The sequence below is a fragment of the Acomys russatus genome, chromosome 16 (assembly GCF_903995435.1).
Source record: "Acomys russatus chromosome 16, mAcoRus1.1, whole genome shotgun sequence".
NCBI classification, from domain to species: Eukaryota; Metazoa; Chordata; class Mammalia; order Rodentia; family Muridae; genus Acomys; species Acomys russatus.
In genome coordinates this window covers 41,156,862-41,171,606 of record NC_067152.1, presented here as the reverse complement: position 1 = coordinate 41,171,606, position 14,745 = coordinate 41,156,862, and the positions used below count along the sequence as shown (strand labels likewise).

Genomic DNA, 14,745 nt, shown 5'->3' with positions numbered 1-14,745 from the left:
AGTGCCGGGATTAAAGGCAGACACCACCATCACCAAGCAAGTGTTTTCTTTTCTCTCTTTTTTTTTTTTTTTTTTTTTTTTTTTTTTTTTTGTCCACGGAGGCTTTTTATTTATGTGTTACATCTCTAGAAAAAGAATCCCAGGATTTTCCCTCCTGTGTGTTTTCGTCTTGCTTCTTCATGGTCCATGATGCCGGCTGAGGTTGTCAGTACAATGAAGCCAAACTGACGAGACGGGAGCAGATTGTTCTGCCATTTTTCTAGGTCCTTAAGTTGCACATCAAATCTAGGGCTGATCACGCCACACTTGTTCAGCCTGCCTGTGAGGTTCACAACAATTTTCCCAGCTCTGTGGTCATCAATAATCTCAAATTCACCGATGTAGCCATGCTTCATCATCACGGTCAGGAAGCGGACGATGACTTTGGAGCACGGCCTGATGAGCACCTGCCGTTTGCCTCTCTTCTCGGCGTTATTGATGCTCTTGAGAGCATCTGCCAGGACGTTCATGCGCACCATGGTGACGGCGCGGAAAGATGGCGGAAAGAGCTTCTTTTCTCTTTGTGTGTGTGTGTGTGTGTGTTTCAAGACAAAGTTTCTCTGTGTGTAGCCTTGCCTATTCTGGACTTGCTTTGTAGACCAGGCTAGCCTCGAACTCACAGAGGTCTGCCTGCCTGCCTCTGCCTCCCCAGCGCTGGGATTAAATGCGTGCGCCATCACCACCCGGCATGTTTTCTTAAAATGTCATATTCTTCTATCCATTTGTATAAACCAAACCAGAGTTACCTCATTACAAGTTATTGGGCAGGAAAGTGCTTGAGGCCCCACAAACCACACTACTACCAAAACCGCTGGTCACGTGCCAGAACCAGATGTTACAACCCATTGCAGAAGATGCCATATGTTTTGGTTAAGGACATCAAGAGATCATGCTGCAACTAAGCTAATTAGAAGCTCCCTGACCTGCCCCCCCATTTCCCCCCTTACAAGTTGAATCAGTGCCTCACCCATGCATCTTGTACCAGAACAGAAAAGGAGTCTACTGTGCTGAGCCTTGGGCCACCTAGGGGATATGTGTGGATCCCTGGACCAAGTTGAGCAGTGATCTGTGTCACCTCTAGCTCTGTGTGTTGCTATGGGAGAGAAAAGTATCATGGGCCTCGTCCTCCTGGCAGGAAGATGCGGTGTCTAGAAACAGCTGGCAGGAAGCCAGAAGCAGTTTAAGTGGTGGCTTTGTGCTTCTGGCAGTTTGCTACCTACTTTGGAAAGGCTGAGGCCCTAAACAGGTGTATGTAGTTCAACATTTCATTTGCAGAGCTGGTGCACATGCAACAGGCATGCTGTCAGTGTCCTAGCCTGACTTCCAAGCACTGTAGACATTCCATGTCCCCGTGCAACCTCCAAATAGAGTTAGTTAACTAAACCCCTTGCCTGGGGCTCAAAACTTAAGTCAGCTGAGCAGGGTGGCACACACCCTTAACTCGTTACCCACTTCCTGAGGAGTCCTCGAATCCCCACAGCAGATACATACGCTATCCCAAATGCATGCTCTTTTGAAGTCAGGGAGAAGGACTGAGAGGTCTGTCAACCCCTGCTCACAGGTCACAGTCTGGAGGATCTTCAGCCTCGGGGAAGGTGGAAATGAGATGACCAGGCTGGCCTAGAATTCAGAGATGCACCTGCCTCTGCCTCTCGAGTGATGGGATTAAAGGCATGTGCCACAACCACTGCCCAGCTAGACTTTGGCCAGAGCCAAGGGTCCAAGAAGGGCCAAAAGATGCAAGTGGATCATCTCGTTCCCATCAGTAGCAAGCAGAGAGGACTGGAATAAAAAGACCAGAGCCTGGCACAGAACCTTCCACGCTTCCCTCCAGCTAGTTATTTGGGATACCCTGGTAGAGCTCCTTCCCGGTGTATAAAAGCTGTGCTGCACTTTCCCTGGAAGGGAATCTCAGGGAGGCCATTCCAGAGTGAGTTCCCCTGCTCTGCATCTTTACCAGGGGAGAGAATGAGGCGGGACAAGGACACAGTCATTCTAGAATGCTTTGCTGACCTCGTCACTGCAAGTACCCTTCTATGATCCATGGTTAAATTGACATTTAATATATTTGCACTTCCCTATCGGACATAGTATCATTCATGCACAAGTGAATTTTGACCCCGGTGCTGGGGAGTGAGCCCAGGGCTTTGAGGTGCTGGAGAGCACTCTGAGTGACATCCTCAGCCGGGGACCCGCATGATGTGCACCAATCAGAGCAAAGGAATTACAAGGTCCATTTCCTCCAATATTATTTCTTAACCTCTGGGACACTTTCTCCTGTGAATTGTGTGCTGAGCTATGGCCAAAGGGACCCCAATATTTTGTTGTACTGATCTGGGGACCCTCCCTCCAGGGATACCATGTGAAGTCCTAAGGAATCCCCAAATAAGGAACCCCCAAATAAAGAGCAAACATTTAAGAAAGTAGTAACACCCTCCTGTCTTTGGATGTGTGTCCCAGGACACCATGGCTTGTCCCACATCATCCCATAGCTACCTGTCCAGGGGAGCCAGGAGGGTTGGCAAAGCAAGATTGGTCAGCTCCCTAGAGGGGAAGGGAAGACTTTGTCACCCCACTGTCTACCTGGGCTGTATATATTCCTCCTTAGGTATTCCTGCCCTCAGGACAGCTGTGAAGGACACTCTGCCCTCCTCTGGTTCCTGTCACCCTTGTTCCCTTAGCTTGCCATGCCATTGAGGATGACCTCAAAGTTGTCATCATCGAGAGTGCCAGGATTACAGGCACGTGCTATCAGGCCTGGCTCCTTCCCAGTCTTTTATTATTTATTTATTTTTGGGGGGGGGGGGCAGGTCTCATTATATAGCCTGACTTGTCTAGAACTTGCAGCAATCCTCCTGCCTCAGTCTCCTGAATGATTGAATCCACTATGCCTCAGCTGGCTCTTCTCCTGACCCAGGAAGAATGAGTCAGGTGCCAGGACGGAGGGGGGGGGGGAAGGGGGCAGGGCATTAGGAGTAAAGAAAGGCTCTCTCCTCAAAAGAAGCGGGTTCGTAGCCTTGGCCCCTACAGGAACAGTAGCCCAAAGCCACAGAAGACTCTAGAGAATGAAAGGTCACATCTAGAGCTTTCTCAAGAGGTCCCAGAGGACCGCACCTCAGGAGACTGTCAGAGCATACCATTGCTCTCCCCACCCTAGGAGTGCCTCAAGGAGAAAACAGGCTTACTAGTTTCTCCAGGAACCAGCAGGGCAGGGGTTGAATATCCAAGTGCCCTCGTGTTGGGGTACCACCTAGTCTGGCCGCCAGCTGCCTTGCCCTAGGGGCTTTCTCTCTTATGACCTTAATCAGCTTGTAGATCATTAACTCGGCTAAGGCCTTGGTGTAAATCCACAGGAACCTGTGCTGGCTGAGTCTGGAAACTCCAAGTACTTTCCCCCTGGACAGGAACCCTTGGCAGGTGGGGAGGGGATGGGGGCAGTGGGGAAGTGGGGGGTGTTGCAGGTGGCGGGGTGGGGTGGGGGGGGGGGTGGGCGGGGCTTCAATCCAACAGTCAGGGTCGCCTAACAGGGGCCTAGGCCTGGTGGTGGACGAAGCTGCTCGCTGCACACACGTCCAAGCCCCGAGAGTGGAGTGGGCTTATCACTGAAGGCAGGGAAAGACGCACAAACCATAAATTTGAGGATGGGAGGTGTAAACTGCCCGCTCCTTATCCACAGCCTTCTGTGCTGCAAAACGCTGACAGAGCCACTTTGCTCTAGTGAGTAGGGTAAAACTGCTGTCACCACCACCACCAACCTGGACCTAGGTCCTCAGCCCACTAGTCTTGATCTTAAGATAGAGCTGGGCTCTGGGGTCCTAACCTTCCAGTCCCCACATAAGCTAGACCTCTGCCAACCCTCCCATCTCTGTCCTGTGCTACCTTACAGTATGGCTACCTGGAGAGAAAGGTCACTTGGCTCAAGCCTTGCCCAGTCTGAAGCTTCACAGCCTTTGAAGGCACTGGGAAGCGACAAAGATGGGCCTGAGAAGCAAGGCCTAGGGTTGCCAATAGGGTGGGGAAGGGGTAGTGAGTATTTAAAGCAGGATTTTTGCCCTCTGAAGGACACGGGCTATTGCCATCCCCAGGAGCCCTCCAGTGTGGTTCAGAGCCCTTCCGATGTCACGGAGAAAGTCAATATCTAGAATTTCCAGGCAGGTGCCACAAACGGAGGCTAGGGAGCGGGTGGGCCACCCACTTCATCCTGGGCACAGGGGACCACGCAGGGAGCCACTCTGTCTGCACTTCTGTCCGGTCAGTACGTAGAGTCTAACTTTATTGGCAGGCAGCCTGGGCCGGCGGGTGCTGCCTTATGCCTCGGGATACTGCTTGAGTGTGAGGGAGGCTCCGCTGCTAACCATGACCGCTGGGTACAGAGGTTCCAGGAAGGAGGTGAAGAAGCGATACAGGAGGCTCGTGCCACCCGCCACGCCATAGAAGGATAGGCAGCCGGCGCCAAAGTCCAGCGATACACCGAGCGTGTGGTGATAGGAGCCGTGCAGCACCGTCTGCGTGTTGTTGTGCCACACTGAGAACTTGAGGGAATCCCACTCCAGACACCAGGAGTAGGAGTTGCGGCCCAGAAGGTAGACAATGTTGCGACGCGAGCGACCGGCCAGTGGAGGGTTGTGGCGGTAAGTGACTCCCAGGCACATCCATGAGTTGGACACCTCGGCCTCCCAGTAGTGACAGCCTTCAGCCAGGCCTGGGCAGCACAGTACCTGGGGCCACTGATTAAAAGCCGGTAAAGGCTTGTTGGTGGGCGAAGGCTCCAGGAGGATGCCCAAGTTCAACACTGAGTGTGTTTCCTTGAACAGGAACAGCTCGTCGCTGGCTGTGGCAGGGTCGAAGTTCAGATTGCAGTAGCCTGGGGGTTGGGAATGGAGGCGCAAAGGAGCCAGGGTCATTGTCCCCAGAGCAGGGGGGCTGGCTAAGAGCTAATGTTTGCAAACATCTCAGAGGCTGCTTCCCACCCCAGTTCCTAGAGGCTGCACCCTCTCTAGCTACTGGTTTGCTTTCATTTACTTAATTTTTGTTGAGCCCGGGTTAGTCCAGGCTGACCTTGAACTTGTGCCTTGACCTCTCATAGTGCTAGATCACAGTCAGTTTGACTCCTTCAAACAGCTCAACTCACCACGCTCGCCTGTAATCCCAGCACCCGGGGAAACAGAGGCAGACAGAGCTCTGTGAGTTCAAGGCCAGCCTGGTCTAAACAGTGAGTCCAGGACAGCCAAGGCTACACAGAGAGACCCCGTCTCCAAAAAACAAACGAACGGAAAAAAAACCGTCTAACTCTGGCAGAGCTGCAGCACACAGCCTGGAGGAATTACGTCCCCGTGCCATGTTGGACTTTTCTGGAGGGGCTGGGAACAGAAAGTGCTCTGGAGCCCCAAAGGCAAGTGAGGCAGGAAGTCAAGACAGCGACCAGTTGTCCTCCTCCCTTCTCCCAGGGTGGCCTCTGGTTTGAAAACTCACACTGAAGTAGTGTCTTCCTGTCCACAGATGGAGGCAGCACTTCATAGGAGTTCATCCTGATGCCTGGGGGAGACCGACAAACTTTGCTGAGCCCAGCATCTTTCCAGAGAGAGGCTTGGCCAGTTCCAGGGCCTCGTGGGACCTGGGAAGGGTTGCATGCAGGCAGGCCGGGCTCCACAACCGCTGGTGGTAGGGAGGTGCCACTCGCAAAGCTACAGGACTCCGGACCTCTCAGAGACTGACCTTTCAGGAGTAGCTTGTTGACGAAGCTGAGGCCTATGTCCAGTAGCCTGGTGCGGAGCTGGGCCAAGGTCTCTGGCAACTGAAGGAAGCTCTGCGTCTCCTCACAGTCGGTGCCCATCAACGGTTCCGTGCAGGCAGGGAGGTGCTTCAGTCTGGGAAACTCCTGTGTGCAGAGAGGGCAGTTAGTATCCTGGTAGCCAGGGCTCAGGTTCCTGCCAGGGGCTCCTCCATGGGCAGGTGTGGGAGAGTCCCATTTTCAAATGTGAGCATCCTTCGCCTAGTTGTCTGGACAGCTTAGGTTGGGGCTGTGGTCTGGCTGCTGTAGAAAACACCTGGAGGATCTCAGTTGAGCTGCTAATTGCCCATAAAGATCATTGCTAAGTTTATCCTGCTGTCCAGAGAGGGACAGGCTAAGCAACCGTCTTTGAAATCTGTCTAGGGGTGTGAGGGCAGTTTAAGGAAGGTCCCAGTCAGAGGGGCTGGTCCCTGCGCATAGGGGAAAGTCACTGCCACTTTCTGGTCATAGCACTTCCTAGACCTTACTACCTTCACTTCCAACCCCCACCTTGAAGTATCCCCGGGACCATGGATGAGGAGGAGGACTATGGATTTCAACACATAGACTGGCTTGACCTCACTTCTGCCTGTGGTTTGGGGTGGGGGTGGGGGGATCGGGGAAATTACACTACACACTCAGATTCCCAGGGCACTTCCTCATCTTTTCCTGTGACTCGAGAGCAGGACAGCTGGCCTCTTGCCGGCAGTACAGGCAAGAGCCGAGGGTGGCGGGGCGAGCTCAGGATGCTGTCCCAGTCAGAGAGTAGGCAAGAAGGCAAGATGATGGAGGTCCACATCACTTTGTCCCAGGCCTGGTACACCTCTCCCTGCTGTGTGTCAAGTAGAGACACAGGGCCTGGGGGAATGGGGCGGGGGGGTCTTGCCTGTAGGAACTGCTCATCACTCCGATTGGTGAGCAGACTGTGGAGCCAGACACTGTCCCCCTCCAACTTGAGGAGCCATTTGTGGCTTTGCTGGATAGAGTTGCTCAGCTTTCCCAGGGCAGCAGCCTCCTCTTTCTCCACGAATTCCAAGAGCTTTATCTGCAGCTGTTTAATCTCATGGAAGATCTCTGAGAAGCAGGTGTTCACCTCGTCTCGCATTGTCTGAATCAGTTTCTGGGGCGGATATGTGGGAAGCGTCCCTCAAGCCCACTCCCATACCCCACTAATCCGGTCCAAAGCCACCTCAAGCATCCTGTTCTGTTCATTTGTGCACTGCTTTCCCTCCCCACAATCCCTTGTAGCTTCTGGGAGACCCCATGAGCCCCGTGGAAGACGCTGGGACAGCCTGGGCCTGGGGTGGCTGCTAGCCCACCTTACCGAGAGAAAGCTCACTCGTCCCTGGTGCTTCTGGCTGTCTGAGGCGATGATGAGCATCTGGTTCTCCACATTGGCCTGAATCTTCCGAACTTCCACCTGTAAGGGGTGATGGTCAGTTGGGCAGAAGTGACTGAGCGCCCTGATTCAGAGAGTGGGCCTTGGGGAAAGCTGTCAATTCTAGAAGAGATGTACCCTTTGTACTCATAGGCTTTAGTGAACCTAAGACCAGGATAAAAGGGCAGATGTCCCATCACTTAGGCCTCTGTTTTTGGTTTGGGGTATGTGTGTGTGCCTGTGTGCGTATGGGGGGGGGGCGCAGTTTCGAGACAGAATTTCTCTCGGTAGCCTAGACTCTCACTTGCCTTTGCTTCCCAAGTGCTGGGATTAAAGGTGTGCACCACTGCCTGGCGGGCTTCATTCTTAGGAGTCAGTTGCAGGACACAGGAGGGAGGTGGGCAGGGATCAGTGGTTTGAGCTAGGTAGAAGGTGTTGAAGCCACACAGGGCAGAGCATGCATGCAGCTACCTAGGTCCCCCAGGGCAATGCTGCCCAGCTCCGGTATGACATAAGCCCACAGGGACTTATGTTATCATCCTACAGGGAGAATGGTGCTTTGACGAGTTCCTATATAGGAAATGGTGCTGACCAGCTGTAAATCCAGGTGGTGTTTCCTTCTGTTAAGAGTCTCACAGCAGGGGGCTGGAGAGATGGCTCAGAGGTTAAGAGTACTGACTGCTCTTCTAAAGGTCCTGAGTTCAATTCCCAGCAACCACATGGTGGCTCACAACCGTCTATATATAAGATGAGATCTGGCATACAGATGTACATACAGGCAAAGCACTGTATACATAATAAATAAATCTTTAAAAAAAAAAAAAAAAAAAAGAGTCTCACAGCAGCCAGGCGTGGTGGTGCAGGCCTTTAATCCCAGCGCTCAGGAGGTAGAGGCAGGCAGATCTCTGTAAGTTAAAGGCCAGCCTGGTCTACAAAGTGAGTCCAGGATAGCCAAGGCTAACACAGAGAAACCCTGTCTCGAAAAACAAAAACAAAAAAGTCTCATAGTGCAGCAAACTAAATGATCTGTTTAGGGATACAATTTTTTTTTTCCTGACATGAGCTCCTTGTCTTACCAGACTGATGATGGTTGGTTATGTTAGATAACAGGGCTATTGACTGCACTAGATGGGTAGGCTAACTAAAAGGGCCAGGGGGTGGGGGCAGGGGGCAGGGGCAGGGGCAGGGGCAGGGGGCAGGGGCAGGGGGCAAGGGCAGGAGGCAGGGGCAGGGGGCAGGGGGCAGGGGCAGGGGGCAGGGCCAGGGGCAGGGGCAGGGGCAAGGGCAGGGCCAGGGCCAGGGGGCAGGGGCAGGGGGCAGGGGCAGGGGCAGGGGCAGGGGCAAAGGCGGAGACAGGCCGATCTCTTTGAGTTCCAGGCTAGCCTGGTCTACAGAGTGAATTTCAGGACAGCCAGGGCTACACAAAATATTTAAGAAGCTCATTAAAATTTGGGAGTAGAATAAACAGCCAGGTACTGAGGAGGTACAGGGAGGAGTACCAGAAGTTCAAGGTCATCCTCAGAGAGAGTTCAAGGCTACTGGAGACCCTGCCTGGGTGGGTGGCAGGAGTAGAAGAAGAGAGGAAGTTAACCAACTTAAGCTGTAATTTGTGTGTGTGTGTGTGTGTACATACATGTGTTTGTATGTATATGTGTACATGTGTATGTGAATGCATGTATATGTTGAAGCCAGAGGATATTAGATGTTTTCCTCAATCACTTGCTGCTGTATTTTCTTTTTGGAAAAAAAAAAATCCAGGCAGTGGTGGTGCACACCTTTAATATTAATATGGGAGACAAAGGCAGGTGAATCTCTGAGTTCAAGGCCAGCCTGGTCTACAGGATAGCCAGGATTACACAAATAAACCTTGTCTTGAAAAACCAATGTGTAGGGAACTGGAGAGATGGCTCAGAGGTTGAGGGCACTGGCTGTTCTTCCAAAGGTCTTTAGTTTAATTCCCAGCAACCACATGGTGGCTCACAACCATCTATAATGAGATCTGTTGCCCTCTTCTGGCCTGCAGGTGTACACGCAGACAAAATACTGCATGTATACTATTTTTTTTTTAAAAGAAAAACCAATGTGTGTGTATATATGTATGTGTGTGTGTTGTGCATATTTTAAATTACTTGTATAGTGTTTTGTATGCATGTATGTATGTAGATGTACCATATGATTGCCTGGTATCAGATCTCCTGGGACTGGAATTATAGAAGGTTGTGGTGCTAGAAACTGAACCTAGGTCCTCTGCAAGAACAGTGCACTCCCTGTGTGCCTGGTGGCCGTGGCAGTCAGAGAAGAACACTGGATCCCCTGGAACTAGAGCTGTGAGCCAGCATCTGGGTGTTGAGGACTGAACCCAGGTTTCTTAACCACTTCTGGCATGCAGATCTGTAGGCTTCCTAATTAATTTACCTCGCCAATGCCTTCCCATACCTTGACATAACCCATCATGTTAGCAGCTGCCTAACTTCAAAAATTATCATCATGGGGGGTGTGTGCATGCCAAAGCTCACACATGGATGGATGTCTAGAAACACTTGGTGGAGCTGGTTCTCTTTTTTCACTTTCTCTCTCTCTCCCCCCCCCCCCCCCTCTCTCTCTCTCGACATAGTCTCTCTTTATAGCTCTGGCTATTCTGAAATTCACTATATAGACCAGGCTGGCCTTGAACTCCAACTGTCTCTGCTTCCTAGATGCTGGAATTGAAGGAGTGCACTACCCTACCCCGCTCTCCTTCCACTTAGGTCTTGAGAGTCCTGAGGATGGAGCTTAGATATGAGGGTAGCAAGCACCTCCCCTCCCCCATTCCGTCTTCCTGGCCCTGCCTGCCTTTTGTGACGGGTTCTCCTTTCACCTCTAAAGTACCTGGTTTGAGCTGTGTTTCTTTCTGTTGGACTTCAGACCTGAGACAATCAGCTGGGACAAGAGCCTTTTGAACCCAGGTGGACCTGCCATCAAGGTTCTCCCAGCATCCCTCTGTCCCTACCTGCTGCAGGGCCTGTCTGGCATACCTGGTCCTCTACCCCGACCTTTGCAGCCCAGGTGCCGGGCTTTGCTATATAATTCAGATACTTTGGTTCTCCCTCTCCTCCCTGCCCCTTGCCCCACCCCCCCCCCCTTGTGCGCGGCTCACTTTCTTTCTCTTCCCCTGCTTTTCTGTCCTACCCTTGCATGGCAACTTCCCTGGCCCCTTTCTTGGGACCTCCTAACCAAAAAACCTGCATTTATATTTTATTTATTTATTGTTGTTGTTTTCCCCCCGAGACAGGGTTTCTCTGTGTAGCCTTGGCAGTTCTGGACTCATTCTGCAGACCAGGCTGGCCTCGAACTCACAGCGATCCTCCTGCCTCTGCCTCCCGAGTGCTGGGATTAAAAGCGTGCACCACCACCACCCGGCAAAAGCCCGCATTTAAATACTTCGACGTGTCATGATCCCTATTGCTTTCTTTCAAGGAAATGCGACCGACCGACTCCGAGAGCCTCGAGCATCTATCCCTTTCCTTAGCCCTCCTCACCTCCTTGCAGGCCCGTTCATCCTCCAGGGAGATGGTGTCATGGTTTTTGTGCTCCTCAAGCAGGCAGGCTCCGCACACGCTGCTGCCCTCCGTGCGGCAGTACAGCTGCCGAAGCTTGCGGTGCTTGCGGCACAAGCGGTTCTTGAGGTCCCACACAGGCTCCAACAGCTGGTGGTCCTGGAACACCTGGTCTTCAAAGTGGGTGCGCAGGTGCTTCTCGCATAAGGAAGCCATGCATTGCAGGCATGACTTGATCGCTTTCAACTTCTGTGGGGAACAGAAGTCACAGGACACATCTGTGGGGCCAGCCAGATGCCACAAGGGCCCCGAGGTCTGGCCCTTGGCCTGCGTGAAGCAAGTCACCATCTCCCCAAGGATGACATTCTTGCAGAGGCGGGGCCTGGTGGGAAAGGTCTCTCTGCACTGGGGGCAGTAGTAAGTCTCCCCAGTGGCACCCTGGTGGTCCCAGAAGTCCTGAAGGCAAGTCATGCAGAAGTTATGGCCACAGGCTGTGGTGACTGGGTTGCAGAACACCTCCAGGCAAATGGGACAGAGGATTTGCTCTTCCAACATGTGTTGACTGCTGTTGCTGTTCATCAGGAGCTGGATTTGGGCTCTGGAGGCCTGGGAGGAGAGCTGGGAGGGGAGTTGGTCCTGGGATGACCCTGAGAAGACAGAGAAAAACCCAGGCATGGCAGGGGCCCTGGGCACAGCACCTTCCACCAAGGATCTGTGTTTTATACCATGGGCGTGCTTCTTTTTATATCATTCCCTCGGAAGCAGCTGTTTGGCCATGGGGTGCGGGCGGGGGGGCGCGCTGTGGCATCAGCCAACCCCCCATGGGGTGGGCACTGAGAATCATATTTCCTGGCCCCAGCCCCAGTTCTGGGTAAGATGGTAAAAGGAAGAAAGGACAGGATGACACGGGAGGGCCCACTTCCTTGGCACTTAGGAGGGAAAGGCAGAAGCGTCAACTCACGTGAGATCTTCCTCATGTTAGCAAGAGCCAGATACTTTGCTACCCTGAGGCAGAAAGGAAAAGCCTGATGGACACTCCACTACCAGGAACTACCCCAGCCTCGCTCACCAGCTTCTGGGAGTGTCCCCCTTCTGTCCCCTTGTGTCCTACCTGGTGGCTGGTGACTGCTGCCTTCTCACCTTTCCCTGAAGCTGCTGTTTCATGGTCTTTGTCCCCAGATGCCCTGTCCTTGAGGATGACCCAAATTGTGCTGATGTCATAATCCAGGTGCAGCTAGCCCTTGCACCCTGCCTGTGACATCATCAGGGCACAGGTGTGCCAGGGGACAGGCCAAGGTGCTGATGCATTCTGCTCCCGCGTATGATTTTTTTTTTTTTTTTGGTTTTTTCTAGACAGGGTTTCTCTGTGTAGCCTTGGCCATCCTGGACTCACTTTGTAGACCAGGCTGGCCTCGAACTCACAGCGATCCACCTGCCTCTGCCTCCCGAGTGCTGGGATTAAAGGCGTGCACCACCACGCCCGGCCCGCGTATGAATTTTCAGCTCCTCCATCTCCATCTCTTTGGCACTTGCAGTTGATATAATATCCACTCATATTGCTGACCAAAGAGGAAAAATAGCCAGTGGGCTGGCTGCTGGAGGGTCCTGGGATCTTGGTTTTTCTCTCTGAAGTACAATTCTTTTTTTTTTTTCTTTTTGGTTTTTAGAGACAGAGTTTCTCTGTATAACAGGCCTGGAACTCTCTGTACTCTCTCTGTAGACCAGGCTGGCCTCGAATTTACAGAGATCCCCCTGCCTCTGCTTCTCAAGTGCTGGGATTAAAGGCATGCGCCACCACACCCGGCCTTGAAATGCAATTCTTGTGACTCAGAAGGACAAGCCTCTTCTTGGGCTAACATAGAATCCAAGTCTCACTCTGGTATTTCTTCTCCTTCTCTCTTCAAAGATTTATTTGTTTTTATTTTATGTACGAGAGTTCTTTCTGCTTGTGTGTGCATCATACGCAATGCAGTTCTTGAGCAGGCCAGAAGAGGGAGTCAGATCCCCAGGAACTTGAGTTAACAGATGATTGTGAGTCATTGTATTAAGTGTTGGGAACTGAACCCAGGTCTTTTGTGAGAGTAGCAAGTGTTCCCAATCACTGAGTCATCTCTCCAGCATCCTCCTTTCTCCTCCTCCTCACCCTCCTCCTCCTCCATGCTGGTGATCAAACCCAGGGCCTTACACATGCGAGGCAAATGCTGTAGCACTGAGTTACATCCCCAGCACAGGCCCAAGCCTGATCTTGTGGGAAAACCTGTCTGTCTGTTTCACATTGTTTCCATCCCTTAGAAGGAAAAATCAGGCACGTGGAAGCTGGAGAGAATCGCCATTGTCCTGACTTAGTGGCTTCTTCTGAGTCTTATTTCCTGTCCTTCTGAACCCCACAGGAATAAGCCTCTAAAAAGTTTCTGATCATTAATCGGCTTCAAAACCCTAGCCCAAGTCCTCTTGTTGAGCAGAAGCAGGGAACAGAAGGCGGCGTTTGCTCATCGTGGATGAGCAAACGCAGAATGTATTCAGGGTGCTTGCATTAGCAACTTTAGTGCACACCTACCACGTCCAGTTTGCTCAATGCATAGCGTTGAACCACAAACATTGCCTCACATGCCTCTGCCCCATTAGAGGCTGTTGTGTGCTGTGAAGTGCAGTGTTTTGACTGTACATACGTTCTGCTCTTATGGAAACAGTGGTTTAATTACAAAAATACACAATGTAACTACTGCACTCCTCAGCATGTATCAAATCAGGATTCCATTAGAGCATGGTTGGTGTTCAGGTGTGAAACTGTGACCCTGTGTGTTCTGGGCAAGTGTGGTGGGCTGAGGTATCTCCTCCGCTGGTTACTTAGGTTACTCAGAATGGCTTTGAACTCATTGCATATCTAAAGATGGCCCAAATCCCTGATCCTTCTGCCTTAGCCTCCCAAGTAGATGAGACTGGAGTATGCTAGTCTTGGGCCCAGCTCCCCCCTTCCCTCACCCCAGAGTATGTCTTATTGTGTGTGCTATTTGGTAGGATCGTCTTGCCTTAGTTTTCTAGTGTCTGGCACTCAAGGCATGGACAGATTTGGCTGTCTTAGGGTAGGATCACACAGGGTTTTGTTCACTTTAAACTTTTTAAATGCTAACAAGAAAGGAATAACAGCTGTGGAGAAGGACAGCCACGGCTACATAGAGAAACCCTGTCTTGAAAAACAAAGAGAGAGGAGGGGGGGTGGGGGAGGCAATAGTTCATCAGATAGCTTGATAACTCAGTTCAAACTAATGTATAAAGACTAAAGTTTTCAGTTCAAACTAATGTATAAAGACTAAAGTTTTCGGGCTGGAGAGATGGCTCAGAGGTTAAGGGCACTTGACTGCTCCTCCAGACGTCCTGAGTTCAACCACATGGTGGTTCGCAGCCATCTATGATGAGATCTGGTGCCCTCTTCTGGCCTGCAGATGTACATGCAGGTAGAGCATTGTATGCATAATAATAAATAAATAAATCTTAAAAAAAATAAAAATAAAAATTATTAAAAAAAAAGACTAAAGTTTTCTTCTTAAATAAAAAAGGATATTTTTGTTGCTTGGTATTAAAAATGCAGTTGAGGGCTGGAGAGATAGCTCAGTGATTAAGAGTGCTGTCTGCTCTTCCAGAGGTCTTGAGTTCAATTCCCAGCAACCACATGGTGACTCACAAACATCTATAATGAGATCTGGTACCCTCGTCTGCAGATAAAGCACTCATATACAATAAATAAATAAATCTTTAAAATGCAGTTGAGAGATTTAAAATGTTTTAAGTAACTTCAAAGGGCTACTACAGTTCAAGTTCGTTTCATAAATCTCTAAAGTATGGAGTAAGTTGGAGCTAAAATAAAATATTTGAGTAGAGCCATGGTAGCCCATGCCTTTAATCCCATCGGAGACAGGGGATCTCTATAAAGCAGTTGTTTTCTAAATTCTAGCGTTACAATGAACAGGGTCATGATAGTTCACACCTTTAATGCCAGCACTTGGAAGGCATATGCCGTTAAT

The 14,745-nt window shown here is 51.1% G+C and overlaps 2 protein-coding genes and 1 long non-coding RNA gene across 3 annotated transcripts; 1 reads left to right on the top strand and 2 right to left on the bottom strand.

The window, feature by feature from the left end:
- Positions 1-78: 78 nt before the first annotated feature.
- On the bottom strand, positions 79-543 carry LOC127199894 (40S ribosomal protein S15a). The gene has a single exon (XM_051157883.1). The coding sequence runs from the start codon at positions 516-518 to the stop codon at positions 126-128; it is 393 nt and encodes a 130-aa protein (XP_051013840.1). The 5' UTR covers positions 519-543; the 3' UTR covers positions 79-125.
- A 2,668-nt stretch (positions 544-3,211) lies between these two features.
- LOC127200645 (uncharacterized) lies at positions 3,212-5,441 on the top strand. The gene is made up of 3 exons (XR_007832037.1): positions 3,212-3,456; positions 4,322-4,670; positions 5,338-5,441. It is a non-coding gene; the product is annotated as an uncharacterized LOC127200645 (long non-coding RNA).
- Positions 4,284-11,994, bottom strand: LOC127200644 (E3 ubiquitin/ISG15 ligase TRIM25-like). Its single transcript, XM_051159027.1, has 8 exons — positions 11,835-11,994; positions 11,685-11,728; positions 10,706-11,370; positions 7,134-7,229; positions 6,696-6,929; positions 5,755-5,917; positions 5,512-5,574; positions 4,284-4,903 (listed from the first exon to the last, which is right to left on the bottom strand). The coding sequence occupies exons 1-8, from the start codon at positions 11,942-11,944 to the stop codon at positions 4,347-4,349; spliced, it is 1,932 nt and encodes a 643-aa protein (XP_051014984.1). The 5' UTR covers positions 11,945-11,994; the 3' UTR covers positions 4,284-4,346.
- Positions 11,995-14,745: the final 2,751 nt, after the last annotated feature.

What these genes read in the sequence shown, in the direction of transcription:
- LOC127200644 (XM_051159027.1), bottom strand. Translation starts at nt 11,944, where the DNA reads ATGACATCAGCACAATTTGGGTCATCCTCAAGGACAGGGCATCTGGGG. An exon ending in TAACATGAGGAAGATCTCAC is followed by an intron (nt 11,371 to 11,684) that starts GTGAGTTGACGC and finishes CTGTCTTCTCAG; the next exon opens with GGTCATCCCAGGACCAACTC. An exon ending in CAGGAAGACACTACTTCAGT is followed by an intron (nt 4,904 to 5,511) that starts GTGAGTTTTCAA and finishes CCCAACCCCCAG; the next exon opens with GCTACTGCAATCTGAACTTC.
- LOC127199894 (XM_051157883.1), bottom strand. Translation starts at nt 518, where the DNA reads ATGGTGCGCATGAACGTCCTGGCAGATGCTCTCAAGAGCATCAATAAC.